This window comes from Schistocerca americana, chromosome 1, assembly GCF_021461395.2.
Source record: "Schistocerca americana isolate TAMUIC-IGC-003095 chromosome 1, iqSchAmer2.1, whole genome shotgun sequence".
Classification (NCBI taxonomy): Eukaryota; Metazoa; Arthropoda; class Insecta; order Orthoptera; family Acrididae; genus Schistocerca; species Schistocerca americana.
In genome coordinates, this window is record NC_060119.1 from 666,123,048 (window position 1) to 666,146,444 (window position 23,397).

Below are 23,397 nucleotides of genomic sequence, written 5' to 3' on the forward strand. Positions count from 1 at the left end.
TGTGATGTGCAGCATCTCAGACCTGAGATGCAGCTCATGGAAAGCAAAATATAACACTCAGTGAAGTGTCATGTTGGAAGAAGAAATGGTGGGTACAGCCTTTTTGCCATACATCCCCAGTGTGATAGGCTGAATAGGCAGCATTTTGCACGGACTTGGCATAAAGACTTTTTACAAACTGCCCACAATCAAAGAGTTTCTGTGAATAGCAGAGGACAAACCCAATTGCAATGTCTGGAATATGCTGCATATCCTGTATGTATATAAAACTCTCTGTTGAAATGATGGGATGATCTATCGACACCAGGATCAATGGCATTGCAGATAGGGACTGGTGGAGAAATTGGCCCGGGGCAGAGCATGCACTGTATGAGAAAGACCACATAATAAAATTCACCAAAGTGGAAGTTTTGGTGTGGAAGAGAGCTACCATGGCCACTTGTTCATGGAAGCCAGAGAAATCCACACACATGACAACAGCTTCAACTTGAAAGAGCAAAGCACCAAGGTAAACAGATCTTGGATTTCCATGCTGCAGCAAACGACCATTGCAGGTAGCAAGGGGACAACCACAGCAGTAATGCCTGGGGAATAGCCCCCAGACATTGACGTGACATGTCCATATAATCTCTGGCTGCAGGGTCGACTGCTGTCTGTCACCAGTAGTGGAAGGTGAAGCTTTAACAATGCCAGCCATTTGTGCTGGTGAAATGTCAGAAAAATCATGAAACCAGTGTCGACTGAAGAAACCGAGACAGAAGCCCACAGGCAATTATATCAACAAGTGGCCACAAAAGCCTCAATAATTTTGCGCATTCTATTTATTACTGCAGCTTTTGGTTTACTTGATATAATGCTCAACATTCCTTTCCAGGCCTGAGGCCTTTTCTGTATTTAACAGGTTCAATCTTTCAATAGAGTAAAGGCAGCAACCAGCCACTGTTAATAAAGCTATTTTTGAGGAACAAAGATGTTGTTATTTCTTTGAGCAGACAGGTCCATCATTGGGTGGCTCTTCACATTTAAAATTACATTATACCGTGCTTGTGATTTATACTGATTTTCATTGTGGCGAAAGTTCCTAGCGGTTGTGATGCCATCAAATATTCCTGTACGCTATCTGTGTCTTCATAGTTCAGAAAATTGTTAAATCTTGCGTGGCATTTAGCAAAATATTCACTTCTTTGTGAGCAGTGTAGTAAAAAGATGCAGGATTTTCTTTGACATTGTGAGTGAATTTCTCTCCCAATACTGCTCTCCTGTGGTGTCTAATGCAGAGGATCACAGCATATTACTAGAAAAGCTTAAGCGCTATGTTATAAGTGGGAAAGCAGCAGATATTATAAAATCATTCATGGAAACAGAGAACAGTGTGTAGAAATAAAACAAAATGTGAACAGCAATATTACAAATGTCTACTCAAATTTTGAATTTGTTAAGTATGGAGTGCCTCCAAGATCAATGCTGGACACACTACTTTTTACTTTATATGTAAATGATATGCCAAGGTGGAAATGCTGTCATGCATGTAGATGACATGTCATTTGGTATAAGTAGTATTTCAGCAGCAATCTTCTCTAAATATGGAAAATGGAAACAATTATTTCAGAGGAAATAATCTTTTTATAAATGTAAATTAAACCACATATATACAGATAAATGCAAACAAAACACGTAACTTGAACAATATTACTATCAAGCTTGGAGACTTGAACCTAAAAGAGACAGAAAGTTATAAATTCCTGGGTGTACACTGGATAGGTTCTTGGCTTGGGAGATCCATACAAATGATATTTGTCAGACATAGGAGTTATACAGCAAACCAATTGCAAATAACTGTTTGGTACCTTAATTATACCAAACAATTATTTGCAACCGGTTGGCTGTATAATTCCTTTGTTTGAAAATTGTGTACTGCTACTGAGAAACAGCCATGTTTAAAACTGAATAATGTTTGTCGTAGAGTGAATTCAAATATATTTCTAATGATAAAAATGTCAAGTACATTAAGCACACAAATGTTGCTAACAATTTACTGTGGGCTCGTTCATTCACAAATTTCATATAGTATCCTGGTCGGGGTAAATTCTGCAAATGTGTACATACAAAGAGTACTAAAGCTATGAAAGAAGAGTGCAAGATGCATAACAAAATTATCTCCTTGAGATTCCTGCAGAAATAAATTCAGGGAATTAAGCATATTAACATTAGCATCACTATACATATATGAAAGAATTATTTATGTAAAAAGTAATCATGCTTCATTGTTAGATGGAGTTATCCATGACTGTAACACAAGCAATAAAACTGATTATCATTTTGAAGGAAATCAGCTCAAATTAACTGACAAAGAGCGTGTAAAATTAGGATGCCTTCTATACAACAGTTTGCCAGACTATATAAAAATAATATAAAACATGTCTGCCTCCAAAAATAAACTAAAATGGCACTTAATTTAATCTTGCCCATATAGCATTAAAGAATACCTTAAAGCAAAAAATTAATGTAACGTTTCATATGTAACTGTGCAAACATGTAAAAAAACTTTCAGAAAGCATAAAGTGATTTTAATTATTGGTAACTATGTATATATATCAACATTTTTAAAATTTTTTGATTTTTTAGATGCTTGTATTGTAGATGCTATTTTTAAAGAAGTCTGTCGTTTTACTGATTTATACATGTAGTTTTATGTATTTTTGAAACTTGTAATTCTTGAACTTCAAGTAAGCTAGTCCAATACCATTGTACAGAATGGTCCACAGACATAAATAAATAAATCAAGCAATCGTTGGTTTATGGGTCATTAAGAGTAGTTCAAAGAAGTTTAGTACCTATCATATGACATTAATTCAGACTCAGGGATACAGCACTTACAAGAACCTTCATTGGTTGCATGTTTGGTGAGCAACCAACTTTTTCTGTGGTAAGATTAATATTTGTAGCGTATGTGATTATATGAATATTTTTAAAAAATGAGACAAAACATGTTATCTAAAACGTGCTTCCATATTTTCTTAATATCTAATAGGTACAAAGTATGACCAGCGAGAGCCTTTTGTGCCTCAGGTTGGTCTGACATATGTTCGTGGCTGCGAAGTAGAGGGCATGTTGGATCAGAATGGCCGTGTCATTGAAGAAGGACCAGAGCCAAAACCACAACTGCCTGGAGAACGACGAACTTTCAGGGTGTGGCTTGATTGCAATCAATATTGCAAGGACATGGATCTTGCCAGCCAGGGACATGAGGTATTGTAATATAAAAAATAAATTAGTAGAATATTCATGCAAGATAAGAAAAGAAGAAATGGAAACCAGTGTCTTAGACAACTTTACTATGTGGGAACTTAAAATATAATTGGAGCGATTGAAGCTGTACTGTGTGAAACTAAACAAAACTAACAAATGAGAAAATGTCGAGTTAATGCCAGTAAGTATGCAACTTCTGATTAAAGAAGACATATTGACAGAAAATATTGTGGAGAGAGAAAAGTAAGTATGCTAAAGTGTGATACAAATTTGTATGAGATATAAGAAAGCAATAGGAAAGTGTAAGGCATGTGGGAAGAGGAATGAATGTGACACTTCTCTTCATTTGAGTGTGAGGCCAAATAGATAATGGAAATCACATGCACGTCTTGATTTTGTTCCATATATCAATACAGAAGCAACTTATTTTCATCTAAGATGATCAACTATGGAGTTATCACTTTCAGTGGATCTCTGAAGACATTATTTAAGTAAACTAGATAAGACTTATACCCTCCCTTTCCAAAAGAAGGAATTTTTGGCCGTAATACAGTGAGATGCCTCCATAGCCATTAATAAGTAAGGACTTTTAGTGCTAATATATCTTACTGACAAAATTAACAGAAAATGTATATAATGTGAATGTTGACTGAGGTGCTGAATTAATAACCTCGATTTGTTGTGTTGTAATGAATTATTTCTGTAATTAATCATAACACTTTTTATAAATGATTTTAATGTACTGTAGCTACTCACCATACAGCGGAGATGCAAAGTCACAGATAGGCACAACAAAGTTTCAGTTGCCTGAGACTACAGCCATGTGTGTGTGTGTGTGTGTGTGTGTGTGTGTGTGTCTCTGCCGTCTATTGTTGATGAAGGCCATACTGGCGAAAAGCTTTATTTGAGACATGTTTTTGTTGTACTTTTCTGCAACTCAGCATCTCCGCTATATGGTGAGTAGCAACTTTCTTTTTCACAATATTGTTACATTCCATTCTGGATTTGCCATTGTTTAATGTACTGTAGGATGTGTACGAGACATTTAACATTCTGATGAGGCGGAAACCCAAAGAAAACAATTTCAAAGCCGTGCTTGAAACAATTAGGGAGTTAATGAATACAGAATGTGTAGTCCCTGACTGGCTTCATGATATCATCTTGGGTTATGGTGATCCGGGAGCAGCACATTACACCAGGTATGTTTGAAATCTCGTCTCATGTTTTTAATGAGGATAGTGAAATGACTTGTAACCTCCGATACAATACTTTCCATGCTTTCACAATGATTTAGGTGCATCTTATCACATAACTTCACCAAAGCAATGGAAGAAAGAAACTATAATATTCTGTTTTCTTGCCATCTGCCTAATTTAAGATACAAACCCAGTCTTTTGCTTCTTTTTCCATCCATCATCTCCTCCTGTGTGTTCCTCTCTCTCTCTCTCTCTCTCTCTCTCTCTCTCTCGCTCTCGCTCTCTCTCTCTCTCTCTCTCTCTCTCTCTCTCTCTCTCTCTCTCTCTTTCTCTCTCTGTCTGTCTTTTTTTTCTGTTTCATGTGCTTTCACCATTCATTTATCTTTTTATATTCTTTCCTTCTTTGCAAGACACTTTACATTTTGATGTTATTGTTACAAGTTTATTGTGCTGAGTGCATCACTCAAACCTCAACAAAACGTGGCATTCCACATGAAGGCCTTTTCTATCCTTTTAATCGTTAAACACAGTGTAGGCTCTGATTTAGATATTCTGAAGCCATTTATGTTAGTAGGTGATATTACACTGGAACTTCGATTTTGTGTTAACCAATTTTATGTTTTTCACCATTCTACACCATAAATTTGTAGCCTCTGTGGAAAACCCGTAAGATCAATGCCAAAAATTCCCTAGTTTTATGCTTCTTCCTAGTAAGGTTTAGTTTGGCTCTACGTTCTTACTCGACGTCTCACTTGGCTTCCTCCCATTTTTTTCCTACTGACGTTTGATGTGTCTGCACAATATATAAGTGGCATAAAAGACAGACATTTCGCACCATGGGTGGCAGCGGAGTTAAGGGAATATTTCAGGCCGTTGTGGAGTGGGGTACATGAGAGAGGAAACACTGACTTAATCCCTGATCGGCATTGCCAAAACAGCTTGAACATTTAGCTTCACTGCGCAATTTTGATACAATTACTGTTAGGTTGCAGCAGCAATGGAAAAACAGGACAGCTGATCTGAAGTGTTCTGGTCCAAGCGAATATGTGATGAAGGATCCCAGCCTTCACCTTTTCTTGTGCCACATATAACTAAGTCTTGTCTTTCTGCACGTATTTCCAACGTACTGTGTTCAGCAACAATATTGCTATCTTGAAGAGTCTCGAAGAATATACTCAGTCAGAATCAAGGAAACATTGGCCAATTCCAGCTGGTGACCTCTTATTGTCTGGGAACTTGTTATGTCATCCAACAGCCAATGCAACCACCACACCATACTAACATATGTAAAATGAGTTCGCCTGCTGGATGTGTTGAGAGGGAGAATAACCCTTCGATTATGGAAGTGTTGGTAGGGGTGAAAACATTTTGTGAAGTGCTGAAAAAAGCAGATCATGTGCTGTGGCAGAGATGTCACATGGAAATAGAACAAGGGTTTTGCGATAGCACATCTTAAAGTCTTTTGTGTTCAAATCTGACACAATAAAGTTGTCACAACTACATACACTACTCGCATATATACTTCACACCACACACTATAGAACATAAAGATCGGCAGCAGTGCCGAGCAGTTCTAGGCACTTCAGTCTGGAACCGCACTGCTGTTACGGTTGCAGGTTCGAATCCTGCCATGGGCATGGGTGTATGTGTTGGCCTTAGGTTAGTTAGGTTTAAGTAGTTCTAAGTCTAGGGGACTGATGACCTCAGATGTTAAGTCCCATACTGCTTAGAGCCATCATAAAAATTGGCAGCAGTGATAGAAGGCATGAAGTGAAACTTTAGTGCCTGGGCTTTTGTTCTAAAATTGACATTTTCTGTGATGTACAGGTGACTTCTAATAAGCTTGTAATGTCAGTTGGGAAAGTAAACTCATTTTTTCATGTCTGTTTCTCTCATCAAGCCTACAATAACACTTCAATGGGATGGAGAATATGAAGTGCAGTGAGCATATGAAATGCAACTCATAAGAAAAGTATTAAACAATAAGAGCAATGATGACAAGGTTTGTCATTAAGTAGATGTCCACATTTATGATTAGGGTTTAACCACTTAGCTGCTGTAATATTTTATATTTTTCCATGCTACTTTATCTCAGTTGTACACAGTGTATAGAATAAAAGATTACTCTATCTCCTAACTTATCTTACAAAATTGATGAAGATCCTTTAGCTTGTAGCTGCAGAAAATTTCTGTGTCCGATCAAATTCCTTTTCACTGAAGTTCGCCTCATTGCATCACATTTACAGTAATCCTTTTATTTAAATAGAACCCACCAAATTATCACTGTCCAACCTAACCTAGACCTATTGTTTGTAGTGTGTGATCTGATATTTTAATTTTGAAAGTATTTTACATTACAATACTCAATTTCTAACACTCCTTCCAATCTACCCTATACCTGCTGTCTGTAGTGAGTGATCTAATATTTTAATTTTGACAGTGTTTCACATTATGATGCATGATTTCTAACTGCATGTCTTTCATATGCTATGGGTGGACTTTGGAAACACACTACACCGTGTGACTATTGCACTGTTACTTACCAACTTCACATTGATAGTGCCAACAAGCAAGCAATGTAAAACATGACAGAATTAGGTGGTGCAATGGTTAGCACACTGGACTCGCATTCAGCAGGATGACGATTCAAACCTGCGTCCAATCTTTCATATTTAGGTTTCTTTTGATTTCCCTAAATTGGTTCAGGCAAATGCCGGGATGGTTCTTTTGACAGCGCACGGCCAATTTCCTTCCCCATCCTTCCATAATCTGAGCTTGTGCTCCATCTCTAATGACCTTGTTGTCAATGGAACATTAAACAATAATCTTCCTCGTCCATAAAACATGTGCACTATACAATGATGAGTGAGGACCAAGACCGTGCGGTGTTGACTTCATGGCATAGACCAAAGAATTTACATGGTGCATATATATTCTGGACTGTACGGGCTACCCTTTTGGTGGGGGAGCGAGCACTTGTTTGCTGTGGAAGGGGGTGAATGGGCAGGATTTGTTCCAGGTCGAAAGCTGTCGCTAACTTTTCCTCCCTAGCTGGCCACAAACTGCTTTCATATCAACTTGATTTGTATTCGCCGATCAGCATATCAACATACACTTTCCTACGTCATTTTGACGTCACTTCCTCAACTTGTTCAGCTACAGACAAGCTCTCCCCTCAGCATAATGAACAAGGAAAAGTTTACAAGCAATGCACTAGAGGTCACTGCCCTTGTGTCACCAGCATATGCACTATGTTGCACTGCCATTGTCTACAGAAGGAAAACATACACCTCATGTGTTACATTCCGACACCTTCCACCATACTTCATAGTTTTCAGTTTAATTCACCATGTTCATCAATTTTTTCTTCTTTCTGGCTTAACACAAAGGAAAGCTCTCTCAAAAACGGGTGTTTTGATGTATAATTTGTGGTCATAGCATGTCAGAAAATAGATTGATTACCTTGTACCCAGGAACCAGCTTCAATTTTTTTTAAATGAGTTTTTACTTGCTGTTACAAATATGTGATTTCTTAAGAACTGATGACATTCATTACCACAAATTATTGTATAAACATTATATTGTACATTTAATTTCCTTCACTTATACAGTGTATTGGAGAGGATTATGATTTTTAATCATACATGCCAATAGATATGTTTTTGCTCGGATTTTGGGGATTTTAACATTTTCCTTGATTCTGTATTTTCCTCAATTGTGCGTTTTTTAAGTCTGGACTACATGAAAACATAAAAAAGGGGTTTTGCTTGTAGAAACTCCACAGATATGTGTGCGAGACTAAGACGAAGAGAGAACTTTTTTTTTTTTTTTTTTCAGAATGTTGGATGTCTGCATCTTCAACAACACAGATTTTAAAATTGTAGAGCATTCACAGATTGCTTATAACTTTCGTATATTGACATTTCACCTGACAGACATGAACATATTGGGAACTGCAGGAAATAAAATGTATTACTCTATCATAATATGAAATAAAATCACAGATTCCGGAATGTTAAATAATCTGGGTGTGTATAGTGCTGCTGCCAAATGTAAAATGGAGAAAGTTGGTTGTGTACAGTTAAACTAAATTCTCTGATCATGTACAGTTTAAAATTAAAGAAGAAGACATATCATTTCTTGCTGAGTGAATTGGAGCGCTATTGATACCATGTTTTACAGACTATAAGACACTAAGGACTGTAAGATGCACCTTAATTTTTAGCAGTTTTTTTAATAACATTTTTACAATTTTTATTATTACATTGCAAAAACAGACAAAATATTTTAGTTTATAAAAACAAACTGACCTTTAAAATCCCTGGATATTGTCATCTGAGCTTTCTCCTTCTTCTTCTTCTTCATCATCATCACATCATCATCATCATCATCATCATCATCATCATGGTTGTGCTCTTCATGTATAAGATGGTCTTCTCTGCCATCAAGAGCATTACTTATGCAGCACTTCTTGAAAGATTGAACAATAATGTCTGCTCTCACTCTAGACCATGACTGTTTTATCCATTGACACACTTGTTTGATTGTAGGTTGTCTAAAAGCTCCCTTCGGCATGAATTCATGCTGCGTTTCATCCATCATCCATTTGTTCCATTTCTCTCTCTTATAAACTCTTTAAGTGGTTTATTTATCAAGACATCAAGAGGTTGCAGTTGCGAAGTAAGTCCTTGCAGAAAAGCAGTGAGCTCTATATTTCCCTATTTCAATTTCTCTTTCACAGAATTTTTCAAATGACTACTAAATTGATCTAGCACACGAAGTGAAATCTTCTTCAGTGAAGAACCTTTCCTTCTCTCCCACATCCTGTTAATCCATAATTTCATACCAGCCTCATCCATCCAACCCTTGTCATGTACATGAACAATACTTGGCAGTATTTCAGAAGGTTTTGGCATTATTTTGCACTTGAAAATGATCAATGGATTAAGTTTAGTATCATCAGCACAACATGAAAGGACAACAGTGTAGTGCATTTTTTCAAGTCCACTTATTTTTATACTTACAGTTTTAAAACCTTTCATGGAAACAGTACTGTTATTCGACATATCAAATGTCAGAGGAGTTTTGCCCATATTTGCTATTTAGCTTAGTTCCACACTGGCTTTCTTTCAATGTGGAGTAATAAGGTAATGGAAAGATAATATTTTCTCTTCATACTCTTGTGGCATTTTCTGAGATATTTTAGTCTGTTAAATTCCACTATAGTGCATATTTGTTTCATTTTTGTATTAATTCCAATGCCATTTTGATAGTGTCCATGAATCCTTTTCATACTTCGTCTTCTAATTTTGGGCATTTTGCATTCAGTCCTCTATTTGCTTTAGTCTTCCTAATTTTTGTGAGCTCTTCTTTACTTGCCTGGCAATCGTGAATGATTTTTTTCTGTTGTTGGAGGACCAAAATGCCTCTCAACTGCCCTGTTTCTATGTTGTCCTGAATATCCTATTACCTTCAATTTAAGGCCAGCACCATATGAATACCTTTTATTTTTTATTATAAAACTAGCTACTAACAAAAATGTTGTAGTGTTACCGATAACACAAATCACTTTCAGTTCAAGTTCACTGGCACTATAGACTGCAATGACGCATCATAGGCTAGACAGTGTCCTGGGTTTGTGATGGTGGGGCAGGAGGAAGACAATGTTTGCAAGCTTGTGAACCTCCACAATTCATGTTTGTCACATCGGTGCACTGCTGCTGCCAATTGAATTCAGTGTTGCCAGATAGAAATAGGTTTCCCACAGCATCAGATATAGTGCCACCTGTAAGACTGGCTGGAATTTTAGATCTAACAATGGACATTCAGAGTAAGACGCCCCTGAATGTTGGAGGCAATTTTTTGAAGGAAAAAGTGCGTCTTATAGTCTGTGAAGTACGGTATATAGTTTGGTGGAAAACTACCACATTAAGCTTTAAAAAAGCGAGAAGGGGACGGGGGTTGGGGGCGGGGGCAGCACACAAACCCATAATCATTAGACTAGGGTACCTATCTGCTGCTTGCAGGCAGTAACACACAAAAGTCTAAGACTGATAACCTATTACTAAACTAAATTTAAAATGCTGTAGTAAAATTACAAGTTGAAATTTTAACTACTACTTTTGTGTGTGTTCATTCACGTATGTCATTTTTACAACAGGTTATTAATACTTTAGTGTCTGCACTGGTATCACAACAACGCTACACAACACTGTTGATGCAGGTACTTCACAGGCCAACAGTGCCCCAGTAATAACAAGGGAACAGAACCCCATGAGTGAAACAAAAACTTGCCATGCGAGTCGATTTGCGGGAAGCAGCACTACCCAGGCCAGCTCATCTTTCTCAATCCGATGTCTGCTGGCGGGGATAATATATCCCTCTCCATTCAGAAGGCCACATACGGATGAAAATGCCAAGGCTTGGGCTGTGACCTCCAGCGCAGAGCCAGAGAGGCTGCTGAAGACCCTGCCCGGGAATCAACCACTGAAGGGGGCAATGCCAAGCCCATTGGTTCTGGCGGAAGGACATGGAAACCAAGGCTGCCAGAGGTCCACTGGCAGCAGTGGAGTTGAGGCCACCTCCATTGGCGAGGGAGGGAGGACATGGAGGAGGAAGAGGAGGAGGAGGAGGAGGGTGGGTGGGTCAGAATCCATGGCCTCCATATCAGCAGGTGCAAGTGTGAGCCTCACTGGGGGCCAAGGCTACAGGTGATGGTAGGACTTCGGAGGGGGCAGCAACAGGGAAACACGCCACTGCAAGTGATAGCCTACACCCAAAACAATGTCACAACCAACTCTGCACCCCTTCCCCACCCCGCCAAATTAGAGTGCTGTGGCAGTGATGTCCCAACAGTGCACAGGTACAACTGATTTTCATGATGTGTCAGCTGCTCCCCACCAACATCCACCACAAGGAACTGTAAACCTTTGTGGCATGCTAAAACATCCAGCAGGCATCCCTGCTGGTGGCCAAGGGGCTAGGCCCAAATGGCGACCCCAGCTAGAAAATTTGGCGGGCTACGGTGACCCTGTGGCAGTTGCCCTGCAAACGTTGTTTTGGACTGCACCAGTTGACTGGTTTCACCTGGTACATAATCAGAACACATGGCAACACATTGTTGCAGGAAGAGTTAGGCACTGACTGCTTCATTTGGATTTGAATGTACACATGAAGTGCTCCACCTCCAAGTTAGAAGCCAGGTGAAATGGAGTGGTAGCCATATGCTGGATACCATTATGAATCTAAAAGTCTTCAAACTCCTGCATTACAAACTGCCTCCCGGTATTGACATACGGGTCCTGGGGGATCCCTCAATGGGGAAACTGACTACACACGAACAGTGGCAGTCAACAATGTGGAGAACAACTTGGCTACCTATGGGAAATTGGACACTGTGTCAGCCAGCAATAACTACATGTTGCCCAAAAATACATCTGCGAAATTGACGTGCACCTTGTCCCTAGGGTGCTTCAGGACTAGCCAAAGAGAAAACTAGTGCAGCCTAATTCAATACGCAAACCCTGCCAGCCCACACCAGATGTTTGATGTTAGGCCAGTAGACATGAATGTCGGCCAATGCTGTCATACAGCTTGCGCCCCATTGTGATGCATGCACCAATTGGAGTACGCAAGAGTGCAATTCTGGGTGGAGCACTACTTGACAGCATTTCTCCTCCATGGAAAGCATGGAGAACCCCTGGATGCACATCATTGTGTTGATCACATAAGAGAGAAAACATATGCCATGCTAGATATCTAACTTAAGAGAGAGACTCTGGCCAACGCATCTGGACTGCTGAACCAATATGCCGGAAAAGTGGCTCAGCAGCCATGGTAGTTGTGACCTCTCACACTGTCAATGGAAAATCCAACAAGGTTTGCTGCAAGGCATCATCCAATGTGAACACGGGAGCCTCCTTCCGATTCAACTCTGGACTGAGTCGCTCCAGTAGCCACAATAGCTCATCAGCATTGGCATGCTGGATGGTGGACCAGTAATGAAAGTCATAGCAATAGTTACTGAGAAAGAGGAACCATTTCTGCAATTGGCAGGCATTCCTATCAGACAGCTTAGAATGAGGGACAAATAAGAAAACTAGCAGTTTGTGGCCGATGATGAGGAGGAATCTCACTCAATACAAAAAAAAACGTAAAACTTTTTAACTCTCAAAATAGTAGCTAACACCTCCTTTCCTAATTGGGAACAATTGTGCTGTGCCTCAGAAAGCCTCTTTGATGCTTAGGCTGTTCAGTGCCACCCATGTTCTAGTAGGATAGGAGTGTATCAGTGCCAAACTGGGACAGGTCACTGGCCAGGGATAGTGGTTTACCAGGTGTAAAAGAAACCAGACAGGAGGCAGAGTACAAACACACCTGTTTACAATCTGCAGACTAGATAGGCTGTATGCCAAACTGGCAGAGTCAGTTAAGATGATGGCAGATGTGTGTGGCCCAGGGAATCAACTGAGAATAATATGAAATCTTACCCTTAAGAAGACTGGAGCTCCTTCACGTTCTGGGGCTCCAGCAGCTTGACAATAGTTTTGATGTGGTCACTTGTCAGGGCGAGGCCATCTTTGCTAAGCACATTTTCCAAAATAATGCAACTTTGGGGAGGAAAAAATGCAGTGTTTCAGTTTTCAATGGAGGCCACTCTCCAGGAAGCATTGGAAAACTACCTGAAGGTTTTCTAAATGGTTCTCTCCTGTCAGGCCCGTGACTCAAATGTCATCAAGTTGATTGACACAACAGTCAATGCCCTGTATCAACTGCTCCAAATAGTGCTGACAACATCCTGGTGCAGACAAGATTCTGAAAGGCAAGTGATTAAACTAGTAAGGTTCAAAGGGGTGTTGAGGACCAAGGAAGTTCGAGAGACTGTGTCCAACGTCAACAGCAGGTAGCTTTTGAGTAAGTCAATGCATAGAAAATTCTGGTTGCCTGACAGCTTCACCAACAACTCCTCCGGTGGTGGAATTGGATATGAATCTGTGACACCCTCTGTTTAAAACCACTACAAATGCAAAGGACAATGCCAGGCTTCTGAATCACCACCAGACAGGGGGGTGGCCCATTGACTCAACAGAATGGGAGAAACAATGCCTTGATCCTTTAAATACTGCAACTCAGCCTTTACCTTGTTGCACATGGCAAAAGGAATGGGGAGGGGGTGACAAAATTTAGGTACCACCAACAGCTTGAGAGAAACATGTGCCTCAGAATTTTCAGCCTAGCCTAAAGTATTCTCAAGCAGTGGTCCATATGACCACAGCAAGGAAGTTGTGAAAATTAATTAATTGAGACACTAAATGCCCTTCTATGACAATCTACAAGCAGGAAACAGAAAAGGCATCCAGCCCAAAAATATTTTGCGCCATTGGTGAATTGACTACTAACAATGACAGTTGCTGTTACTCATGCTTATAATACTTGGAGGTGGAGAATTGCCCCTGCAAAGGAATGCACTGTTCACTATAAGACACAACCTGATGTAGTGGCTGGCGTACCTTCACACACCCCAAGAACCCATACTTGTCCAAATTAATAAGCCTGACCATCGCTCCCTTGTCGACTTGAAATTTGACTAGCCACTGCGCCCCCCATCATTCCTCACCCTCGTGCCCCCCACAATCATCAGTAAAATATGCTTGGGCAAGCCACATGATGTGACCAGGGATGGCCCCACATTCCAGCAAAAACACAGGGCGTCCGAAGACTGATGTGCAGCTCGCCGATTGTCACAAACCGTTGACGAATGGCCTCCTATTGGATACCCCACACATGGTTTCCACATGTGGGCATTCTCAACAAACATGCAACAAATGACAATTGGGACAGGACTGCTGGCTCACCCGGTGAATGGAAGGAGAATGATGGCAAGGACCTGAAAATAGCTACAGGCAGGAATTATGATGCTCCGACCAGTATGAACCTGCCATGCTTGGTGCAGCAAAGACTGGCAGCGCCGTGATGCCATTGTGCTGGAATCATTGACACATTATGACGTGGCAGAATATGAGGTTGCCTGGGGTACCTCGCAGGTGATTGGGAGCTGTTTACCATGCACACCTGATTGAGTAACCTGACAGTTATCAGAAAGGACAGCCCTTGCTGCAGCAATCACCTCATGCAATTCTGCGATGTGGGCAGTGTTGGCTAAAGAAGGGTCTGAAAAGGTCAATGCCCCTGTCTGAACCTCTGGATCAGGCGCTAACTGGAGAATCATGTGCCGAACTAGTAAATCTGTGTAAGAACACTCAAATTAACATTGCACGAGAGACCCTGTTGGCCAGCAATCGAGGCCACAGTGACTGTCTAGGATGCTTGTGATGCTGGTTAAACTGCAAATATGCCAACACCACTTGGGTTTAGTGTCCAAAGTACTGCATCAGCAATTGATAAAGCTCATCGGAGGGGAGTTTTGTGGGGTCAGTGGAGGGCTTCAAATTTTGAACAGTTCTTATAAACCTGCGCTGCTGGGCAACAAGGCGACCTTATCAACTGGATCAGTGATAGGCCTGACAGCAGTGCAGCAAGAAGTAGTGCAAGCAATTCTCCCACCTTTCTGTAGACTCAATGAAACAGGCAAACAGCATTGAGGGTGGAGAAGAAAATTGCACAACGGGTGCCTGGTACAACGCTGGCGTGAAGCAGCTCCCCATCCTGGTTCTTCAGCACCTGCATCTGCTCCTGCTGCTGTTTCTTTTGTAGGGAAAACTGTTCCCGCGAGCACTGCAGAACTGCCAGTCCATGGTGGCCAAAATTAACTCTGGGAAAAGGGAAACAAAAAATAGGATTGTGACACGCGTAAGAGCATCCCATCCTGTTTGCCGTTTTAGGATCTGCACTGTCGTTACAGTGCTCTTACACTGGACTGTCAGCACGGGTAATTCACGAACTGACGGTAGCTGAATAATAATCAGAAAACATACCCCTATGAGGGGAAATGAAAACTTGCCATATGAGTTAATCTGCGGGAAGCAGAAAGTTTGAACCCTCGTAGAAATGTGCACAGGCATAATTCAGCATGCGGCTGGTGCGGGCAGCTGTTGACTGAGCACTTGGCAATAACATTCAGCATGATGCACAAGGTGAAGTTAGCAGTAGTTGTCTTTGATGTAAGCACTGGCCTGTTTGGTGTACTGCTGCTGCCCGCAGGTAAACACCTCCATCAGTGCTGATGTGCCCTCCATTGTAGGTTTCCACACTATTTTGTGGCACTACTAATGCCAGCTCATCTGCGTCTATTGCAATGTCTGCTGACAGAGATATGAAAAATACCATTACAATAAACATGTATTGTAAATAAATCTGGATTAAACATACAAGTCAGACATAATGACATGATTTGTCTTATATCTGTGGTTCTAAGGTACAGTATGTGAAAAGTAAAGTATTTACAGAATACATACTTGTTACATGTAAGTACTTTCATGTATTCATAGATGTAACAAATTTTAAATATTGTAAAACCATCATATGTTAGCAGAACCACAAATACTAAAATCATTTATGTCAACAAAATGTGCTAAAGATTCACGCTTTTATAAATGTGAACACACATATCTAAAATTCACACTGGTTATTAAAATATTTTTAAAATGACATAGTAAAAAAACGAATTAAAATTGTAATTGCTACTTTTCAGGGATTAACTTGCACATGTCATAAATTCAACAGCTTGTTAATATTGTTAGGCACTACCTATATTTCAGCGAAGTGTGATCAAATGCAGTAGTCAGACACAATGACATAATTTTTCTAAAGTTTATGATTTCATAGGATGGAAGAATGTAATAAACTTCAAATTGCATCAAACCTAGGCTTCTTTTATGTAAGGGTCTAAATATATGACAAAAGCGAACCTTGACATTTAGTAACCTACCAACACAAGCTACTCAAATATAAAGTTTTGTGTATGTACCACTTGCCAACACTGAATAAATTAAGTGGACAGTTGATGATTTTGCAGAAAGGTCAATAAAGCAGTACTTTCAAACTTTTTTTTTGCAAAAACCTGTGCTCTGTTAAACTTTTCAAACTGTGTTCATTAGAAAGATTGTAGTTTTAACTGCCAAAAAAGTATTTGATTATCAATTCAAGTTAACAATGCTAAATAATTTGGATCAAATTTTGGCACAAAATCATGACATGAAAAAAAATCTAAACTTTGAATTCTTATATCTTGCAGAGTAAATGCAAGCTGAACAAGTAGCTTTACATGAAGTAGCTTGGTATCATAAGACTGTGGAATACAAAATTTCATTCACTTACTGTTATTCAGTAACCTGCAAATTCGCCGAAAAGATGACAATTTTTGTGAAACATGGGCTAACAATTCTACAGGAATTGAGGCAAACTAGCTGGAAAAATCATGCTGAAAATAAAAATCTCACTTTGGGTTCTTATATCTCAGTGATTAAAGGCATGATAAACATGAAACTTTGGACAGAACAACTTAGTAACATAAGATTTTCTAATAAGAACTATCATTCATGTTCCACTTTCTGAATATATACAAAACCATTTCAAACTTGATTTTTGTTGAAATTACGTAAATAGATCATTTGCTAAGTACCTTATCTCCGATTTGCAAATGTGTAGGAGTATGTCAGATGGGCGGCAAGCAAAAAGTAATATCGATTTTGATTTTAGACTTCTCACCATTGCAATATTATTACATATCAACGGAACAAAATGATTCACTGATGAAATTTATGCATCCTCAAAGGCTGGCTCATTGATTTTATTGGATCGAAAGACAGGTTGCTTGTTGGGTAACAGAACAACACCTCATTTCTACACTCTCTGTTCCTTCAGTATCATCATCTGACTGACAGTATCAATCTGCTGAAAATGGAGAGCAGAAAGTGGCTCAAAAATTTCAAAAGATGTAAACTGCAATGTCAAGAAGTTTAAAATCAAAATTGATATTACTTTTTGCTTGCTGTTTACGTGATATACTCCTATATTTTGAAACTTGGAGATAAGGTGCTTAGCAAAAATCTTATAAGCAGACAGGTATCACCACTACGCTTTGGAACCTAAATTAAGAAACCAAATTACAGGCTTGTGAAGCTGTATGAAGAAACCCACCCAGGGCTGGCATTGCACAGCTATCGGGCGTGACACCCATAGTGTTGGGGTGCCACTGATTCACATTCTTGAGCTGGTAGTGACAATGTCACCACAGATCGATGCATTATACTGAGATATTGTTTGTCAGTTTAAAAATAAAAAGCACCTTAAAGAAAAGATGGGTAACAGGTTGCTGCAATGTAGCCTTTTGCCATAGTACATTCCCTCTAAGTTGTTCATCATTTTCAGGCATTGTTAGCACACATTGGAAGACAAACATGATTTCCTGAATACTTGACTACATCCTCTTTCCAGATGTGATTAGTTGAAATTAATCATGGAAGATAGATTTTTAAAAGCAATTTGAATGTGATCTACTTTTTAAATTTTTTTGAAAATTGAGTTTGAACTGATTTTGTAGAAATTCATAAAGCAGGACATTAATGGTATTTTATATTGGAAATCCTTATGTTACTAAGTTGCTGTTGTCCAAAGTTTCATGTTCGTCATGCCTTTAATCAATGAGATATAAGAAGCCAACATTAAATTTTTTTCCCAGCGCAATTTTTCTGGCTAATTTTCCTCAATTTATGTAGCATTGCTAGCCCATGTCAGAAATTTTACCCTTAGTTTTGGGGAACAGGAGACTTAAAGTAAAATTTTTCGAATGAGACTGGTTTTGAAGGTTTAATAGAAAATGATATTTGTAAAATAAGTGCTGAATATACCTTTTTATGAAATCTTTAAATTTGCTCTTAATTTATTCAATATTGGCAGATGGTACACAAATGAAACTTTATACCTGAGAATGCACTGTTATTAGGTTACTATATACAAAGTTTCACATCTGTCATACCATTGGTCCCTTGAGATATGAGAGACCAAACTTTGGTACAGTACTGTAAACTGATACAGTGCAATGCAAGTTTGTTGAATAGCTCACACAGTAGCGTAAGATACCACTGTTAAGTAAGTTCAACTGAGAAGCACTTGAATGTCAACCATGCTGTCGGTACATGCTTATGCTGCTGCTGATTCTTTCACTGAAAACACAACTATCAGTTGAGCGGTGAGGGAAGACATATCACATTAGGTGGACAGAAGGCTATGTGCTAGCAAAATGTTGATGGTAGGTAACAACAAAGTCCAAATCACAGCCCAGGAGAGAATCGCTTGGTGCAGGATCATCACAAATACACTGGAGAGCTTGCTGTAAACATCAGATAGTTGGCTAGTAAGGCTGTGGGGGACTGTAGTAACCTGTGCGTAATTATATTGATTGATCCTTCACTACGTCCAGTGCCGTTATGAGACAGAACTTCCAAGTTTTTGGATAGAGCTTACCAGGAATTTGGTTTTATCCTACCCCATTAACACAGGGTAACCTCCTTTCACCAAATGTCTGCCATGGACACAATAGCAAAATTATTCTAAAATATGCTGTGCTTTGTTATTGTATTAATCTGAGAATATTTAATGTGTCAGTTTTGTGAAATAATTTTCACACGTATGTGTAAACAGTTATCTAGAAACAAAATGGTAATAGCTTTTTAAGGGATTTTTCTCTTATTTTCTTATTATGGATGAAGAAATTATTCGCATGCATTGAATGATTCAAAACATCATATAAAATTTCCGGATCTAAAGCTCTGCCTGTAGAAGATAATTACCATATACATTTGTCTTGAGAAGCCTCAGAGACCTAGAACCATGATAATAATGAGAAAGAGGATAAGCCTCAAGCTAAGCAAACATTGGATTCCTGTCGTGCTGAGAAGGGCAATAGGTAGCAAGCAATGCTAGCCACTCATGCTGACAATACCTTAAATTACCAATTAAGCAGCCATCGATAGAATAACTTGAAGCAGATTCCTTCAAGCTATATGTCAAATCCAGCTAGATCACATACTTTTTCTCAGTAAGTGATGGGCCAGCCACTTGGATCTTGTTTAGCTAGTGTTGTACCCTGCATTGTCAATAAGAAACAAATCAAACATATAACTGTGGTGTGATATCCACTGCAATACCCCAAAAAATATTCATCATAGTTTAATGCATGTTAATTGGGGTCCCAGCTTCAGCATTCTATAGTTCTATTGCATACCATTGTATAGTTAATCAATTTTGGCCATTCTCTCAAATATTACTCCTGTTCATGGAATATGCTGGTGTTTCCTTAGATCTTAGGAGAAACTTAGAACATCAGTGCCAAATTTAAATTTCCTATCGGAATCAGAATTTTTTTGTCTCGCACCAGACAAGTGAAATCATTGATTTAGAGGACAGGAGACAAGTCAGCTGACAACTGTAATTGATTATACATGGACTACAATTTTATCATGTAACTCCAGAATCTGAATTTGTGTGCTCAAAGGAAGAGATCGTCATAATACTCAACAGACCAATAGCATTTCTGTACTAGAGTGCGCTATGATTTTCTTTTTGTCGTCCCAGTTTCAACCTAGTGAAATTCTTTGTTTTTTAGCTTGCTGTGTATTTCCTTTCTCATACATTGTGGAGTTTGCACGAAAATTGAACTTTCTGTGTTCCTAGTTTCAGACCTGTGCCAGAGGTTATTTGGAAGAGATAGCTCAGGATTATTATTTATGAAGAGAATTATTTCATATAAGTACATCAAGAGAACACACTATATATTTAGTATAGTAACTGATAAGATGCTCTTGGTCTTGCACTGCATAATTATGATAATTTTTTCTGTAAGATTAAGGTTCTTGTTGTGTTGTTAGCATTTCCCCAGAGACTGTACTATATCTCAAGAGGATCTAACTTAATTCACAAATTTCTTGGTGGCAAAAATTGTACTTTGCTTTCTTGGAAGGCAAATTTTTTTGAAGGTATGTTAAATTTTTGACAAAAATTTTGAATTTTAATTGCAAAACTCTTTTCAAATCCCTGTATATAGAAGGTAATGTCCTGCTGACTGACTGACTCTTCATTGCCCACCCCAAACTGCTAGGGATAGAAACTTGAAATTTGGAGAAGGTATGGATCTTATTACTGTAGGCATCATTTTAGAAAGGATTGTCCAAAATTCCATTCCCAAGGGAGTGAAATAGGGGATGAAAGGCTTTTTGAAAGTATGTTGCTATTAAGGGAAGTTTGAAGCTAGAGCTATGACAACTGGTATTTGGTTTTTCACTCAGCAAATAAAAAAAAAAAATTTGTTTCAGCATTTTTTGAAATTCAGTCACTAAAGGCGTAAAATAGAGGGTGAAAGTTTTTTTTGTAAATAAACAGTTACTAAAGAACTACTAAATAATTTTTAAGGCTATATCTATGACAATTGGTATTTGATTTCTCAGTTAGAAGTAAAAAAGTATGTTTCAGTGTTTCTGGCGATTCAGCCCCTAAGGAAGTGCAATAGGGGCTGAAAATTTTTAAGAAAATGTTTTGTTACCCCCCCCCCCCCCCCCAAAAAAAAAAAAAATTAAAGCTGTATTTCTGAAAATTGGTATTTGACTTCTTGTTTAGATATAAAGAAATATTTGTTAAGGCACAAAAGTTGCTCTGGAAATATATCCATAAGAACACAAAAGGCATGATTAACAAAAACTTTGGACTCCAGCCACCAGAATCACTTTTTGGTCAAAAGTACATTCGTAAAATAACATGCTTATATGGCCTTAATTAGCATGAAAACTTAGATGATGTTGCAGTTTGTGAACACCATAAAAATTCAATCAAATAAAAACAAAAACAAAATCCTTCAGGCCATACAGCCTAGGTGAAAGAAGCAGCAGGCGCTAAGCTAGTATTTTATAGAACATGGGAAGAAGGCAAATTGGACAGTAAATTCATATATTTTCTTTGGAGCATTGTGGTCATTTCACTTCTGCATATTTCAGAAAATCTGGAAAGTAGCCTTCTTCAAATGACAGATTAATTAATTTGTACAGTGGGTGTGCTATTTTATTGGAAGCTACTGTACTAACTTTGACAGGCATTCCATCTAATACCACAGAATTTTTAATTTTAGGTTTAATGTTGTTACTTCTATATATTTTTTTGTTACTTTGTCATACGTATTTAATTAGACTTGCTCTGACCTAAGCCAGATAAAAGTACATTATCATGATAGCAATCTACATCATCAGATTTTATGCAGTCATGGAGAATTCATTAAAATTTTTAATATTATAGCAGGATTTACAATTATTTTGTCATATATCTTCATTTTAGAAGTTTATTTGTTTCTAGGTTTGATTCCAATTTCAAATTTGGCAAATGTTCATACTGCTTTGGATTTATTTATGTGCCTCTTAGTGAATTTAGTGTTTGTCATTTCCTTTCCTGCTTTACAATCTCCTTAAACAGATTTTCATGTGATATAAAATAGTTAATAAACTCATAATTATTACCAAATTTCAGGTCAGCACATATCTGTCTCTTTTGATTATTAGATTTTTTACACCAGTGGTAATAAGTATCAAGACAACATCATCGCACAATGTGATTTGTTATGTGTGAAGTTTTGACAATGTTGTGCAATCTGCTTATTTAGGTTATATCAAACACCATTGTCAGTTTCTAGGAATCATACAGTTTTAAAGAAATGATAGTTAAGTAGCTGATCAACCAATTACTTTCAACTTAATTATTAAATGAGTTGCATTAACTTTAATAATTCAATTTATAACACTACTGTGTGTTGTGTTTGTGAGGAAAGTAAGATGATAAAATAAAAGTTTCATTTTTAAAACCATAGTTTTGGTAAAGTCTCTCTTTTATTCCCTGGAATCTTATGATGATACCTTGAAATAACCTCAAGCTCATTAGCCATACAGTACAGGCTTTCAGGGCCAATATTTGCATTTTTGATGATTAATGGTTTATGAACATAAGGCCGTGATCCAAGGCATATTATTATGCCTAACATTTGTCTTCCGGTGGTGGAGACAAACAAACTTGTTTGAGATTGCAACTCCTTTCTGTGCTGTTATAGCCTCTGATGACCACATACTAATGCTCATAAAGCAAAAATCACCAAAAAACCTAAATCACATTCTCCCCTCTCTCTCTCTCTCTCTCTGTCTCTCTCTCTCTTTCTCTTTTTCTTTCTTTTTTTCTATTGTTGTCCTCCAGGAACCTCATGCCTCTTTCTGGTGGATCATTCTCAACTTTCAGTGTATTCATTAGTTCTATAGCACTTACAAAATTTTCACATTCATGCCTCTGCGAAGTACCTGTTTTAACAAACTTTTCACTCAATTCCAACCTGATAGAAAATAGTTTTATTTAGTTCAAATCAAACTGTGTGGTCATGTTGGTGATGATTTCTGCGGATTTGTTAATTCTTGCGTGACCAGTACCTGTTTTAACAAACTTTTCACTCAATTCCAACCTGATAGAAAATAGTTTTATTTAGTTCAAATCAAACTGTGTGGTCATGTTGGTGATGATTTCTGCGGATTTGTTAATTCTTGCGTGACCACTTTCTGTGTTTTTGTTTGGTGATTTCACCTCATGATCCATCATGTTAACCATTTTTGCTATTGAATTAAAAGTTAATCTGGGTAAAAAAATGCTAGGTGACAGATTTAGATGGGTACCACAAATGATTTTTCAGTTTATGTAAATCCACATAATAGATATCACAATCAACAATCTGGTATTATAAAACTTTTAAATAATGCAGAAATTCGTATCAGATGCTTTGACTGCAGCATGAATGATTTACCTAATTGTTGAATTTTATATTCACTTTGCCCTCTCCTCTTCCTTGCTGCTGCGGCTTGCACCGATTTTATTTTCTCTTTTCAAGTAGCTGGTAATTGATTCCATTCACGATCATTGGCCAAGCTTTTAGCCTTTGGTTGATCTAAAACTGTTTACTTGCTTCAGTGCTATTGAT

The 23,397-nt window shown here is 38.3% G+C and overlaps 1 protein-coding gene across 1 annotated transcript in view; it reads left to right on the forward strand.

The window, feature by feature from the left end:
• Nucleotides 1–23,397, forward strand: part of LOC124608554 (RNA helicase aquarius) — a 339,510-nt gene that overhangs the window by 206,393 nt on the left and 109,720 nt on the right. Inside the window, exons 14-15 of the mRNA XM_047139996.1 lie at nucleotides 3,032–3,249; nucleotides 4,279–4,448. Of these exons, the coding sequence (XP_046995952.1) occupies nucleotides 3,032–3,249; nucleotides 4,279–4,448 (388 nt within the window). The remainder of the gene's footprint in view (nucleotides 1–3,031; nucleotides 3,250–4,278; nucleotides 4,449–23,397) is intronic.